The sequence below is a fragment of the Grus americana genome, chromosome 1 (assembly GCF_028858705.1).
Source record: "Grus americana isolate bGruAme1 chromosome 1, bGruAme1.mat, whole genome shotgun sequence".
Classification (NCBI taxonomy): Eukaryota; Metazoa; Chordata; class Aves; order Gruiformes; family Gruidae; genus Grus; species Grus americana.
This window is the reverse complement of record NC_072852.1, coordinates 37,348,068-37,363,510: the sequence shown is the minus strand read 5'-3', so window position 1 is coordinate 37,363,510 and position 15,443 is coordinate 37,348,068. Positions and strand designations below refer to the sequence as shown.

Below are 15,443 nucleotides of genomic sequence, written 5' to 3'. Positions count from 1 at the left end.
TACCATAGAGAAAATAACATAGGAGGAACTGAATGAGCAAAAGCTGAAACATACACACATCTTCTGTTCCAGCTTCTGTTACCAACGCCATTGATATCCCTTCCAGTTTAAAATGTGAGGTGCTAGTGTGCAAGCGTGCTCACGGTGAAGCTCAACAGCATTTTAAACACAAAAGTTGCACCCCCAATAAAGGATTCTCATCTCCTATAGTAGTCCCTGTATCTTTAGTTAAAACACAGCTTTCTCGTATTTTATACAAAAAGATGAAAGCCGTAAATAACAGACAACTGTGGTTCTTGCAAGTTTTAATTTCCAAATTCATCCATCTTCCACCCCATCCCACCTACCACTAAAACCAGGTAACAGTGACTACCGGAACCTGAAAAAACTCCTCACCAAAAAAAACTTGCCTCCTTCATAAGCAAGTACTAAACAAGCTGTGACTTATAAATTTCTGTTCCCTGCAATGCATACTTGAATCTTTCAAGAACTAAGGCCTAAGGAGGAAGGTAAGTAATGCATGGAAACAACTCTTCTGTGAAGCGGTCTACCCATATTCTACATCTTGCTATGTAACAAGTAAAGATCTAGGGGAGGGGAAAAAAAAAAAAAAGGAGATAAGCTTTAATTAGAAAAGGCTGCACAAGTGTCTTTACATAGCAACTTCAGATAAAGACAAGAAATTAGGAGAACTGTAAGGGCAGGCTCGAACTGAAGAACTATTCCTAGCACTGGACTAGGGATGATGAGCTTTTGTAGATTAGACCTGTGAAGACCTGACACATGAAGAAAGAATGTAACTAATGACGTCTGGTGAGAAGTATCTAGTAGCAACTGCTTGACTTCAGCAGTAGTTGTATTTGGCAGTTTAAATACTCTGCTTAAAATGTGCTGTAAAAATGGAAGCACTTCAGCATACTTGAGTTATATGGTATCTCAAATAGCCTATCCAGTGTTGTATAATCCAGGCAACCCAGAAAAAACGAGAATTTCTAAGTCAGCTCCCTCCCCTGCCAAAATAATGGAGGATCTCTGGTGACAAAGTTTGGAAGTCTCCAAAACTTGTAAGTATCCACAAAATAAAAAGCGCAGACCCTCTTTTCAAACTTAATTCTGAGCTTCAGGTGTCGATGAAGGATTCTTATCTGCTAGAAAATTCCTGGAGAAGAAGGATCTTAGGGGAACTCCCTATAATTGTGAATATTCAGACATGATTCTAAATCGTAATTTGGAAGAACCATGAATCAGAATCGAAGTCTCTGCCAAAATCTTAATGGTTGGAACATGAATTTGAGAGATTCTACTGACTACAAACATCCTCCCATCCCACAAACCTGTTGTTTAAGCACATTCCTATTTCATCTATCAATGTAATGCAAGTTATGTATTTGATTAAAAAAAAACTTCGGTATGCACCAACCTTTCTCATTTCAGAAAGGAGTATTTGTTTAAATCACTGCATTAAATTTGGCACAGTATTATTCATTCACTGTGGATCACAGTTCACAGACCAGAATATCTTATGGATCCACCCTTCCTCGTAATTCTGAATGCATTAATTGTCTCCCATACAAACATAAATTGTTACCGTATACAGGCGGTTTAGTTAAGCAATGGATCAAAATAGAAAACATTTTGAGAATTTTCAATTACGCTTGAAATGACAAGCTTCAAAATACGATTAAGAAATCAGTTAGGTAACTCTGTTAATGGTCAAGTGTGGTTTTGACTACATTTTGAGAAATACACCATAGAACATAACAACTTTAATTTTTTGTCCTTACCATGGGTCTTCAGCACCTAGTTTTTCCTTTGTTGTGAACAGCTCAATGCAATCTTTTAATTTCACAAAGGGCTTTTTAGGAGGTTTATATTCCACACTGTCATGTTTTTCAAAATCCTAAAGAGAAGTATTTCTTGAGTTAAGAGAACAAATGAAACAAAACTCATTTTAGTGATGTCGTCTTACTATAAACAGTAACTACAAAGCTCCTATATACGGAAAAACTGATCAGAAACCGTTCAAGTGAAAAGTTTTCACAGCTTCAGATTTACCTCCAAATTAGTAAGCCTCAGATTTGCCAATCACTTAGATGAATAAATTAAATTTATTTATGACAACATATTACCAATAATGTGAAAAAAAAGATATACTAGCTTCTCCTTTTGAAGACTTACAATCTCTTATGTCACATGAATGAAGTTGTATTTTTCACTTTTAAGTTTCATTAGTGCTGGAAAGGGGAGCAACATAAACAGCTTACCTCTGCTGCACTATCATCAAAATATCTCTTCTTCAATTCAGGATCCCAATCCAAAGCAAGGAAGGATCTTTCTAAGATTAAAAACATGTTTTCTCTTAAAATTATTTCTTGCTTTAGATGAAATTGAATTAACTTCGGGCAAACACTCTTCAAAATCAATGAAAAAATGCTAGCATGAATTTAAGATGAAAAACTGAAGCACGCACAATTTCTGCATAGCTAAGGGTTAATTACAATAACAAGTTAATTATTTATACAGAATTTACTATTGGAAAAAGAATATATCAAATAGCACACAGAGAGAATGAAACACTATTCTATGGAAGTGGAGTCAGAAAAAACTATCAGAATCAAATGTTGCCCAACCTGTTCCCTATGACTTACCGTCAAGCCTAGGTTGCCTATCATCAAATCTAATGTGCCTGGTATCATCTTTGATGTAGTTTATGTCAGTATTGCCTAAATTATTGAACTGGAATGTAAACAATCGCTTTTTGTGTCCCGTGAGTGGTTGACCTTTGCAAGTATCCTCAGTACATAATCCATTTTCAGAGTCATTGTCACCTCCCACTGAGTCTTCTGACTGGCTGTTTTCATTCTCCGAAGGAAGTTCCTGATCCTGGCTGGATTCATCATCTTGTTCATCTGTTTCCATTTCACCTGACACAATTGGAAGAATAAGGAGGAAGAAATGAAGTAGCATAACAATAATTGAATGACAATAAGTAATTAACTTCAGTTTCAAATTGAACACAAAACACTAAACAAGTTTAGATATTCCACAGTCTTACTTGGAGACCCTTCTTCGTGTATTCCATTTGGGCCATTACCATTGATACCATGGTCCTTACAGCAATGTAGGGATCCTTCAGTGTCTTCACTTTCAGTACATGTTTTTACATACCGGCTAAATATAACAAATCAAAGCTACAGTTAGAATCAATGGATTTTTAAATATTTACATTGTTCAAGCCAGATAATCAAATGGTTACAGCAAATCCTTTCTAGTGTACTGTATTCCTACACTCCTTTCTGACCTATTCAGAATTAATAGTTTCATTGCCTAACATGTCTATATCTACATCTGAAATTCTGCTTGCCTATGATCCCACGTTTTTGGCAGTTACTTGATTTTGTACAACTTTATTCTTGGTATTAGTCTCTGTTTATCCAGAAATCACTTCTTATCTGTTCATTAACCATATCTTTTTTTTAAACACAAAAAATATATGGGTTTCCTTACAGAGAAAGTTGCATCAACAAAAAATGAAGCATAAATTTAAATTGGAGGTTATATGATTCTAATTTCTGCCACATAACGACACTTATTCCAGTCTAGTTTCAGAAAGTGTCTACCATGTAATTTTACAACATAAATTAGTATATAAACTTGTATAGTAGATACAGGAGGTATAACCATAGCAGAATAATTGGCAAAACATTTCCATTTTACCAAGCCCTAATGGACAGCTGTGTATACAGCAGAATTAATTCCCCTAAACTGACAATGCAGATTGACTCTCTGCCGTCTTCTCAAATAATTTTTGGATGAGGTCATGCTGACAACAACAACAAAAAAATCTAATTACAATCCACGCTAGTTCACATCTCAAGTGGCTAAAATTTTAGATTTAATATATTTAACAGAAAGCAAATAAAAAGACAAAGTACTCAAATCTAATCAGTTTGTTAATGCATGTAAAAATAAGTGCCTACTGATTCCACCTATTAGCATTATTCATAACAAATGTGTTTTTCTTTAAACATTAACCTTACCACATTCTTAGCAGCAGCAGGTTATACAGTTTATCTTCAGTATTGTTTCTAGGCACTGCTATAAGAAAAGGTTGACCAAACAGTGAAGAACCACTATGGCTGTAGCTAGTGTGCCTGCACTTTTCCCTTAAACAAACAGGAATTATAACTTGTTCTGTATCTTCTGTTCTATTGATAGCAATTTCAAATCTAAAAGAAAAACAATCAGAAATACAAAAGACAACTGTCATTTAAAAGGCTACAAAGGGGAAAAATTAAAAAATAGTAAACCCCCCAAGATTTGTCTTTATCTTATGTCTAGGTTTTAATCTTTTGCAAATAACTAATCAAACTGCAAAGAGCCATGAAGCGCATTATCTGTACTTACACATAAATGTCATCACGTTCCATAATACTACTTAGATTTTCATCCATGCCAAATATCCTATGGAACCTGTGATTGTATATATCAGTAACAATCATCTGAAAAGCAAATGGAGTATACACATCATTGAATAAGGTTAATATGTGTTTGAAATGTTCATTGTGCTTCATGTAAGACAGCACTCTTACCTTATCTGCAGCAACACCAGACAAAGCTGACAATGCTGTGCAAAGATCCAATATATTTCCAATTTTGGGAACAACTACTTTGTACTAGAAAAAATAAAATGTCACTTTAATTTCTTAAGAGAACAAATACACATGAGAATAAAATCAAACAACTTATCACATGTTCAGCATACTTCACGTACTTCTTTCAGATTCTTGAACTTAAGGTGTGAAGTATGTAAATCAATTGACACAAATTCCAAAAGCTGCTGAAAATGTAGTAGTTACTTTCACAACTTTACTCATAAAACCACACACACTTTGAATACTATACTTTACTAGTTTACACAATACTACTTTATTTTTTGATGTTATTTTACTTTCTTCATAAAATGACTAACAGCACCAATTACTTCCATTTATATTTCAACAGCACCTACTTACTGAAGCATTTAAATACTATGCATGCTATTGACTAGATTCTTGAATTTGGAATACAACACAAGTTGTTTATAAAGTATTACTGGGAAAAAAGCAATGGCAGGCAATGGATAAAGATTGAATTCTAATTTCACATGCAGAGAGAGAACCTGATGATTAACAGTCAAAGAAAATCTCTCTGTGGCTTCCCTTAGTGCAGTACACCTGCAGTTTGTAACGAAATTCCACACACGACTCTTACCTGTTATTTGCATAATAAATAAAGACAGGATTAATTAGAAATAAGGTATTACAACTTTGTAATTAATTGCCAAGTACTGCATGTGTTTGTTATCTCCTTAAGTCTTATAGTTATCTAGACTCACAAAAGCTCAACTGAACTCGTACTCTTCCCAAACTCTATTCATTCCTGCATAACCATCTCACATGCCGTACAGGGTCATCTTCAACTACTGTGTGCCTCTTGTGCAAACCTGTTCTCACAAATAATTAAATTTCTAGCAGGCTCATCTCCCACTAGTTAATACACGTCCCTTTATCTTTGACTTGCCTAACTCATATTGCCTTTGAGAACACTCCCTTTTTCCCCACTTCCCTTCTTACAGTATTCTGACTTCAGGAGTTAAAGCCTTTTTGCAAGTCTGCCTAACTGCCTGTGACTTACTTATTTCACCTACCCTCGCTCATCCCATAAGGTACAGCTAGAAACATTTCATCATGATTTTGTTACCATAACTTATGCACGTTGTTTCGTGCCATTCTAAGGTGTATAATACCATCCTTCCTAAAAAAGGCAAGACAGATACTCTTGACAAAGAAATCTCATCTGAAATTTTTTCTTTTGACTATTAAGTGATAGCACAGAAGAATTCAGGACTACCTACTATATTTAGTCATGGGGTTTTTTGCACCACTTATTACCAATATTTGCCTTTTGAGGCTAAGAAGCTCAGGAATTAAATCTGGATTAAATGTATAAATATTTTTTTATAACCATACAAGTTCATTATAGCAACACTAAAATAAAATATGAGGACAGCATACATTTTAAAGATTAAGAAGCCTTATTAACAGAACCACAAAGAAATTACCAATATCTTCCTTGAAACTGGTAGAAATATAAAGGGGTATGTATAGTCTTCCTTAGGCTTTTAAGTAGGATTTCCGAACACATATCAGAAAACTAAAGCTTGTTGGATTTGCTAATTACACTTCTAAATTTAAAAATGTAAATGAACTCAGGTTCATTGTTAATGCCACATGAATCAGGAGTTTTGTACATAAACTAAGAGGCTTACCTGCATAGGCTTTGCAAGTGGATCCATTCTAACTAAATAAACTTCCAAAGTTCGTTCTTTTTTCATGGGTAATGGAAGTGTCAAGTAACAAAAGGGATCAAAGGTTACAGATATCTTAGCACATTCAGGACAAACTAGAGTGGATTTAAAAAGGCCATGAAATATATCTACAATGATGGAATCATTTCTTTTTAAATGGTTCTCCCAGGCTTCTTCAGCAACCACCTGTAATTAAAGCATGACCTGGGTTATGACAAAGTAGTAGGAAATGAATAGTGAGAATTATTAGTAAGAGTACTTGATAGAACATTCTCAGTTACCACCTAAACATAGAAATCTCACTCCAAAGGACCCTGTAAGATATGTCACTATTCTCAGGATCACAGGTTAAAAGATGTATGCTTTTCCTAGGACACAGATTCTGCCAGTGGTATTACATAGTCTGAGAGAGACTTCAAGTGCCTTGGGGCAAGACAAAAGCAAATAAAACTACGACTTCCATCTGAAGTAACTCATATTCGTAACAAAAGAAATTATCTATATGCTTGTAGCCCACTGCTAGAAGAGTTTCCCTAAAGTAACAGTACAGGAGAGAGACAGAACACTGCATACTGTAGATATAAGAATAAAAGAACAATAGAATGGAAATTGTTTTTCCAACTGAACTCAACATTGCATTGAACAAAAAGGTCTTCAACAAAGCCTTAACACACAGCCCACACCTCCCCCAGTTATCTTCCAAATAAACAGAAATTTACACAGGTACTTGAACAAGATCTCCATTTTAAGGTCTTGGCTTATTTTCTGAAATCTCTTCCAGAAAAAGCAACACTTGATCAGTGTCCCAACCTTTCAGTGCACAATCACGCAGAAGTATCTTGCAACATATAGCCTTGACTAAAATGAAGATCAACACCAAAACCACTACCTTGTCTGGTCTCCCATCTGCATCCTTTAACTGAATGTAAGGCTTTTTCCTAATTCGATTCAAATCCTCGTGTAATCCATCCAAGAGAAAAGCCAGTAGCTCTTGACAATCTTGTTGCTGATAACCAGAAAATTGTGGTGCAAATCGTCCCACTTGTGTCTAAAAAACCAAACCAACAAATAGTTCTGGTACCTTAACTGTTATAAAGAATAGATACTTCCGAGATGCTACAGCAGAAAGTTGAAAAGGTAAAACCTATAAAGTTAAAAAGATAAGCTTTTCAATAGAGACAGGAAGCCAAAACTAATTCTCAAAGACCAAAGCACAAGAACAGTTGTGCTTACAGAACTTATTTAAACATACATCCAAGTGTTTCAGCAGTTAAATGAATCGACTGCATACTGATGAATATTACTTCAAATTCTTATTCTTGCATAGTTCCATAAGTTTTAAACTTAAACTACAAACCCAAAACTGACAACATACATTTGGGTTAAATTCCCCACTTACCTTAAATGCTCTTGGGGTAACATAGCTGTATTTTCCTGACCACATTTGCTTGATAAGCTCTGCATAAGATTTTGCTATTTCACCTCGCATTCCTAAAGGATTGTCAAAATTCAGCTCTTCTTGGTATTTATCATTGAGGAAATATTCTGTAAGAGGAGGTGTGTTGCTCAGACACTGTAAATAGAAATACAGAATTTTTAGGACAGTGATTTGAATTAATTCTAAACAAAGAATGTTTCAACTTTGTTAAAGTAGCCATGGACAATACTTTAAACTGTAATGCCTAGTGCCTGCAAGGCTGGGGGGGGGAAGTCTTTGCCAAGAAACAAATAATGGTTTTAAACCAAGACTGGCTGCAGCTATCATTACAAAGTATGCACAGATAATATTTTTCAAAAGCGTTATGTAAGAAATTATTAGACATTGTAGTCCAGCCAACCACTGTGTGACAGCACAATTTGTATTGAGGTTCAAAACAAACAAAAGAAGGTGGCTCTTCATACATGAACAGTAGCTTTATGAAACTCCTTGCTGAAAGTTGTTATAGATGCACAAAGTTTACAGGGCCTCAAAGAGAGGCTGCATACGTGCTTCAAAGACAGAGCCAATAGGGCTTACTGAATCAAATTACAGCACATTCAGAACAACATCTGAGCAGAAAATAGTTGAAAACAGAGAGGTTTTTTGTTTGTTTGGTTGGGTTTTTTTGGCAGGGGTGGGAGGGAAGGTGAGGATGCTTGCCCTGTTCCTTCTCTTCCTAGGCATCTGCTTATGGATGCTGTTGAAGATAACAATCTATGCCAGATGGACTAGACCTTGAATCAGAATTGGTACAGCCCTTCCTATGTTCTTTTAAATTTTGTGAAGCTGTTTAGAGCTGAAATTAGTTCAAGGAAAGCAAGGGCCTTGGTTTAGACTGACAGAATGATTTATCCTCTGTACCAGTTTGCCTCTTCTGTCAGCACTTAGTGACAGCAGGATGTAATCACTGAAGCATGATTTACAATTTTAGGAAACCAGTTTGAATTTGTGTGCTACTCCTCACACTCCTTTAAACAAAAACTCTTCCATCACTCTGAAATGATCCCCATGCCATGCCTTAAAATATAGATTTAGCAACGTTTCTTCATGCATATTATAAGCTTTTCTGCATTCTTTCCTCTATTAAAGATTCCAAGAAAGGTCAAATATTTCATCAGTCTCATCTGCCTCTCTGCAAACTAGGGGAAGAACAAAAATTTTACCTCCACATACGCTACTGCATAAGATGCAACAATTGAGACTAGAAGAATTACAATTCTATCAAACGGGGCAAAAAAAGTTATTCCTACTTCCACTTATTATACCTGTGTAATATTACAAAGCAAAACCAGTCATATTCAGTAGAGAGCTGAGTTTCACGCCCATATCACACTCCTTCCTTTCTCTACCTCCTCACCTAAAACTTTCAGGAGCTGTCAACACTGCAAAAAAATCCTGGTATCACAGGCCCTTTTGGACACTGAGGGTTGAAGAAAGCTCACTTTTCACTTGCTACTACTTTTATTCCTAGTAGTGGTGATCCCAAGCCCCACCTACCTCACAGATCTGTGTTGTCAGTTCTGAACTGATCCATGCAGCTAAAAGGAGAAACACCTGGTCTCTCAAATCCATACAGAAGTGGTCAATCAGGGTTTTTGAAAGATTATTTTTAGCATCAACCTACATGAATAGATGGACTACCAAGTTCCATCACACTAAACTAACTATAAATAAAACTACACTTTAGGTAATATTGCATGTTCAATCTGAGAGATGTGACAAATCCTACTGCCCAAAGTCGTCCTGCCCCTTCTCTGCTGATTCTCGTCTGACTGCACAATAAACATATTCATCTCACTAACCTGTCAAAAACCTATTTTTCCTCCTCTTCTTCTGGATTATTTTTGGGCTGGTTTAGGATATCAAATCAGTTCAGCTTAGTATGAGGAATGTCCAGAAAAAGGCACTAAATGCAAACATAGTAAATTTTCTATGGGTTCTTAGTCAAGCACTACACAATGTGCTGACATTGTATTGTTTCACCAAAACCCTTAAAAATTTTATTTATTTATTTATTTTTAGTTTTTACCCAATAGATTAGTTTTGACACTTTCTCAGAATATTAATTTATATTTGTATGTACAAGTCAGGAACATTACTACAGATAATCTCCCTTTTTCCTTATAACAGTTTCCACATAAGATGACACTGATGGCAGTACTGGAATGCACAAGTACCTATCTGAACACAGCAATTTCTGAGATATAGAGCTGACATCTTTTCTAAAATATCAAATGCCACAATCTTGAAAAGAGTAGCTGCTAAAGGAACTATTGCAGTTGGCCACATACCCACTGATCTTTTCAACATAACTGACAAAGCTAAATAATTACAAACATGTTTCCTCCTTGAAAAGGGCAACAACAGAGAATTATTTAAGATCATGATTAAAGGCACAGGGAAAAAAAGCATCCAGAAGCCAATTTGAAAGGAAGCTCACATGCCTATTTTCTCATGATGTGATATGTTGTAGGTTATCAAGGAAGCCTTATGGAAAGCATCAATAAAAAACCAAAAAACAATGAACTATTAGAACCAAGACAATCTACTAGACAGCAAAGTCATCAGATTTATGTGCCCTGTTCAACCTAGTGGGTTTTTTTTTTGTTTTAAAACACAGACATCGGTAAACTAACAAGTATACCAACAGATGAAACCAAAAAAGCTAAACAAATACAGTAAAACTACAGAAGAATATTTGTGAACTAAAGAGGTAGCAGAATGGCACTTCATTTCAGGTATTCCGCAAGTTTTCTTTAACCAACAAAACTTCTGTAAAGTGCTCAGTCTCTGAACCCAAACAGGTCGCTTAGCTAAACGATCATGGGAAAAGATGGAACACAATGTAGAAAACTCCAAGACCAACTATGAAACAACCTGCAGAAGAGAAGGATAGGTCTTCAGCATGACAGAGGTTAACATTGAAATTATATTCCATGTTACATATTATTACTTGGAAAAAAAGGGGGAAAAAAAGGATTTTTCTGTAGCAGAGAAATCTGTGGATAGCAACTATTTATCAAGGGATCATAATGAACCTCCAAGAAAATTAGACAAACAATGCAACTGGATGAAACAAAGCTTCACACAATTTGTGCATCAACTGTATTATGCAACACTGCATGCATTGTTGATGTACATCCACATGCGTACAAACACCATGGAAGAATTCTAAACTATTGAGTCAAAAATCACCTGTAAAGACAGATATAGTCTACTGTTTAGGGAGCACAGCTGTAACTAGTAGGGTGTGGGAGGCATTAAGATGCACACGAAAATGAACAATAAATAATCTTTATTTTTAGTATATATATCTCTCAATGCTGTAGCCTCACTGGAATATTCTAATTCAAATACCAGACTATGATCTTGTTAACAAGTCTATCTGTCCAATGAAACCTTCATATAAGTGGCAAAATAATAATAAAAATAGTCATGTTATACTTCTCTAAATCCATATAATTTAAGTATGGGAAAACTCTGATAAAAGAGTTTGCAAGGAGTCTGATTGTTTAATTGATAAAAAGAAAATAAAATGAGTGAAGAAAGAGGGCCACCAAGACAGTCAGTGGCTCGGGAGCACTTGCCCTGTGAGAAAAGGCTTAAGTGTCGGGGTTTGTTCAGCCTGCAGAGGAGAGTGTTACAGGGAAACCCAATAGCAGCCTTCTGGTACCTCCAGGGAAGTTAAGCAGAAGATGGAACCAGGGTCTTCACAGTGGTGCACAGTAGGAGGACAAGAAACAATGGGCATAAGTTGAAACAAGAGAGGTTAAGGATATAAGGAAACAAGTTTTCACTCTAAGAAGAGTCAAGCAGTGGAACCGAGAAGCTGTGCAGCTTTCCAGGAGGTTTTCAAGACCTGACTGGATAAAGCTCTGGGCAACCTGGTCTGACCTCAGAGCTGACCTTCCTTAGAGCAGAAGTTTCTAGTTTCACTAGAAACCTCCTGAAGTTCCTTTTAACCCAAATTATCCTATGATCCAAAGGTAATGAGAAAACATTTATTCACATCCCATAAGGGATATTACATGGAAATAATGATAAAAATAAAATTTCAAAGCAAAGAAAACATCATTACCTATTATGCTAGTGAACTGGGGAAATAAGAAGCAGACAATAAGATCATGAAATTGAGCTAAAAATTGAGGGTTCCTGTAAGTATCATGGTTCTTCAGCTGTCCTACTTAATAACAATTTTATGCAAGGGACATTGAAATTTCCTATTTCAGCCTTCTAATAAAAGACCAAGAGATAACGGACTGAAAGAAAGATCCAAGTAATAGGAGAAAAAGTAAATTACTTTATACCTGTCTATCCTACTTTTGTCTGAAGCACTTAGTGTCAGACATGGTAAGAAGCACTCAGCTAATACACCCCTTAAACCGAACTCCAACGAAACACAGCACTAAAACCTTAACCATTTCAGGTTTTGGTGAAGAGATGTTATGTTTTGTCTGGATAAATTCATAGCCACAAGTAATTAGAGGGAATGTTAATCAGCTTTTTGAAGAAAGAAAACTGCTGAAATACCCCATTGCAAAGCTTTCAATAGCTTTCAATAGCTGTTGTTCAAAGGTCAAGTATATATATTCACACTGATGGAAAAAACAAAAAAAAATGAAAATGTGAGGGGAAAAAAGTGTTTTTAATTAAAACATTTACTTTCATTCTTCTCCTATTTTTGAATTACAAAATGAAAACTTTGTGACCTCTCAGGTTTTCACTACAAAAAGAAAAAAACCAAAAACATTTCCCACAGAGCTCTAATCACTAGTATGCCACCAATAGGGCAAAGCAATACTTAGGAAACATCCACAGGTGGCAGCACAGCAATGCTCGAGGAGATTCATAGTTTTCTAATTTTTTTCAGCTTAGAATACAGTCAAGTACATGAGTGAATGTGAATAAAACATCTACTTGCCAAATGCTCTTTTTTTTTAATATGGGTTCAAGCATTCATAATAATATATTTTCATAAAGTCCACAAGCTCCCTATTGTCCTTCCTGTTTTATTTAATGCTCAGATCTGCAAAAGCATTTAGGCCTTAATGAAAAAATAATAATCAAGCCTTAGGTGTTAGCACTGAAGTAAGTTAGATACATAAAACAGCCCTTCAAAAGAATCCGAAAAATCTACAAAAAAGTTCCAATGCAACCAAAATATGAAATAATATTGAATTATTGCTTTTTTTAATAAGAAACAGTGATAAGACAAGAGCACTTGGGAGAAATACAATGGTATCTTAACCTTCCTGACCTTACTCCTACTCAGCTTGCAGTTGTTTTGTGGTACCACAGAGGATCTTACCCATCTCTTCACCATCTTTCCTCTAGTGGTCTTGAGCTTTGTAACACTGAAAGCCCCTACTTGGAAAAGCAAAGGTCTCTTTACAATAATCATTAGAAGCATGAAGGGGCAAGCTTCATCTTACCTATAGATGAACTTTTACCTATATTAATGAACTTGCAACAAAATTTAAGACACTGCCAGGATTATCATATTTCTATCTAGTATGGTTACAGGGCAAAAATCTTCAGACAAGTTTATCAGACTCTGAAGAGCAAGATGTACAAGGAACTGTCCCTCTTTTTCAAGGAACACTGATAACAGTTTGATGCAAACCATCTTCACTGTACATGAGATGAGAGCAAAGAGAAGCTGTCTGAGAAACGAAGTGGTTTCTGAAGCAGAAATGACTCATATGAACACTAAGGGGCCTCAACGCTGTCTGGGAAGGATGAATATCTGAGAAAACTGGTAATCAGCAGGAGAGTGGATAAACTAAGCTCTGCTTCTGTTGAAGGAAGCTACATTAATTACACTCAGCAGTCACTGAATGGAAGGGATCAAAGCAGAGCTTTTGGAATAGAACATGAATGGAACTGGAAACTATTTCAACCTAGTTCAAAACTCTACAGTAAGCTATTTTGTTTAAAGAAAACACATTTATCCTGACAAACCCTGTGTTGACATAATTGTGAAGAAAGACACCTTAAGGTAAATAAGCTAGAGTAGGTAACCAAAGCAAATCAGAGAATGACAGAATAGTTGAAGTTGGAAGGCACCTCTGGAGATGGTCTAGTTCAGTCCCCTGCTCAAAGAAGGGACACCTAGAGCAGGTTGCTTGGGACTGTGTCCAGTCAGGTTTTGAGCATCTCCAAGGATGGAGGCTCCGCAGCCTCCCAGGAAAAACTGTCCCACTGTTTGACAGCCCTCACTGGAAAACAGAATTTCTTATATTTAGACGGACTTGCCTGTGCTTCAGTTTGTGCCCATAGCCTCTTCTCCTTTCAGTGGGCACCACTGAGAAGGGTCTTGCTCCATCTTCTTCATTCCCTCCCATTGGGTATTTCTACACATTGATAAGATGGCTCTGGAGCCTCTCCACGTAGGTGAGATGCTGCAATCCCTTCATCACCTTTGTGGCCTCTGACTGACCTCGCTCCAGTATATCCCTGTCTCTCAGGTACTGGGGAGCCCAGAAGTGAAGCCAGCGCTCCAGGGGTGCCTCGCCAGCGCTGAGTGGCGGAGAAGGATCACCTCCCTTGACCTGCTGGCAATGCTTTGCCCAATGCAGCCCAGGAGCCTGTTGGCTGCCTTGTCCACAAGGACACGTTGCTGGCTCACGCTCAGCTTTTTGTCCAGCAGAACCCCAGGTGCCTCTCTGCCAAGCCGCTTTCCATCTGGTCGCCCGTCCTGCCACACCCCAGTGTGTACTGGTGCTTGGGGTTATTCCTCCCCTCGTGCAGGCCTTTGCATTTCCTTTGCTTGAACTTCATGAGGTTCCTGTCTGCCCATTTCTCCAGCCTGCTGAGGTCCCTCTGAATGGCAGTACACTCATCTGGCATATCGGTCCCTCCTTCCAGATTTGTGTCTTGCTGAGGGTGCACTCAGCTCTATCATCCAGTTCAAAGCCTACAGCATCCAATATTCCCAAGCAGAATACTCTAGTCTGCCATCCACATACTATCTGGGCCCATCCCTTTATTGCTTCCAAGATTAGACAAGATCAACTGCGTTCAAGAGTGCTTTGGCCAGAGGTACTGCACCTCTAGCCAGAATAATTCTGTGTTACTCTGGGAACAGTAGGAGGTAAAATTAATGGCAAATTAGCGCAGTGAAATGTACACTTTCAGTGCAATTGGAAAAAAAAGTAGAAGTTAAGTGACAGGAAGAGGACAGTAGAACTCACACTCTGCGAGACCTTAATGTGTTGAAAACATGTCATACTTTCACTAAAAAGCACTTTCATGGATTTCTTAGATAGCACTAAACTCCGAACAATACTTTGAGAGATATAGTAGGTGGAACTGAAAGATACTTTACACTTCCTTGCTAAGAAAGCTGCCAAATAATGCATTTGAAAAAACACACCATCAAGGACATACTAAAGGTATCATGCCAAACTAAAAGCTGTACTGCTCAATAAACACCTACTTTTCTGATCCAGGGCACTGTCTTGTGAATCAGCAAAATTGTATTTACTAATTTACACTACAGTTACTCAGAACTTATTTGAACACTTGATTCCCTAGATATAACTGAAAAGCAATGAAGTCAAAGCTGACATGATTTAGAACAGAGACCTCAGAGTTAAATCCAGTTAATGGGAT

The 15,443-nt window shown here is 36.9% G+C and overlaps 1 protein-coding gene across 4 annotated transcripts in view; it reads right to left on the bottom strand.

The window, feature by feature from the left end:
- USP15 (ubiquitin specific peptidase 15) overlaps positions 1–15,443 on the bottom strand; it is a 68,727-nt gene that overhangs the window by 3,632 nt on the left and 49,652 nt on the right. For 3 of the 4 annotated variants that reach the window (XM_054814567.1, XM_054814580.1, XM_054814591.1), the window contains 10 exons: positions 7,749–7,922; positions 7,239–7,397; positions 6,311–6,535; positions 4,593–4,676; positions 4,408–4,502; positions 4,041–4,229; positions 3,056–3,171; positions 2,649–2,924; positions 2,265–2,335; positions 1,785–1,900 (listed from right to left, as the gene is read on the bottom strand). In XM_054814567.1, the coding sequence (XP_054670542.1) occupies positions 1,785–1,900; positions 2,265–2,335; positions 2,649–2,924; positions 3,056–3,171; positions 4,041–4,229; positions 4,408–4,502; positions 4,593–4,676; positions 6,311–6,535; positions 7,239–7,397; positions 7,749–7,922 (1,505 nt within the window). Of the gene's footprint in view, positions 1–1,784; positions 1,917–2,264; positions 2,336–2,648; positions 2,925–3,055; positions 3,172–4,040; positions 4,230–4,407; positions 4,503–4,592; positions 4,677–6,310; positions 6,536–7,238; positions 7,398–7,748; positions 7,923–15,443 lie in introns of all 4 variants that reach the window. The other variant, XR_008575653.1, reaches the window with a different exon arrangement.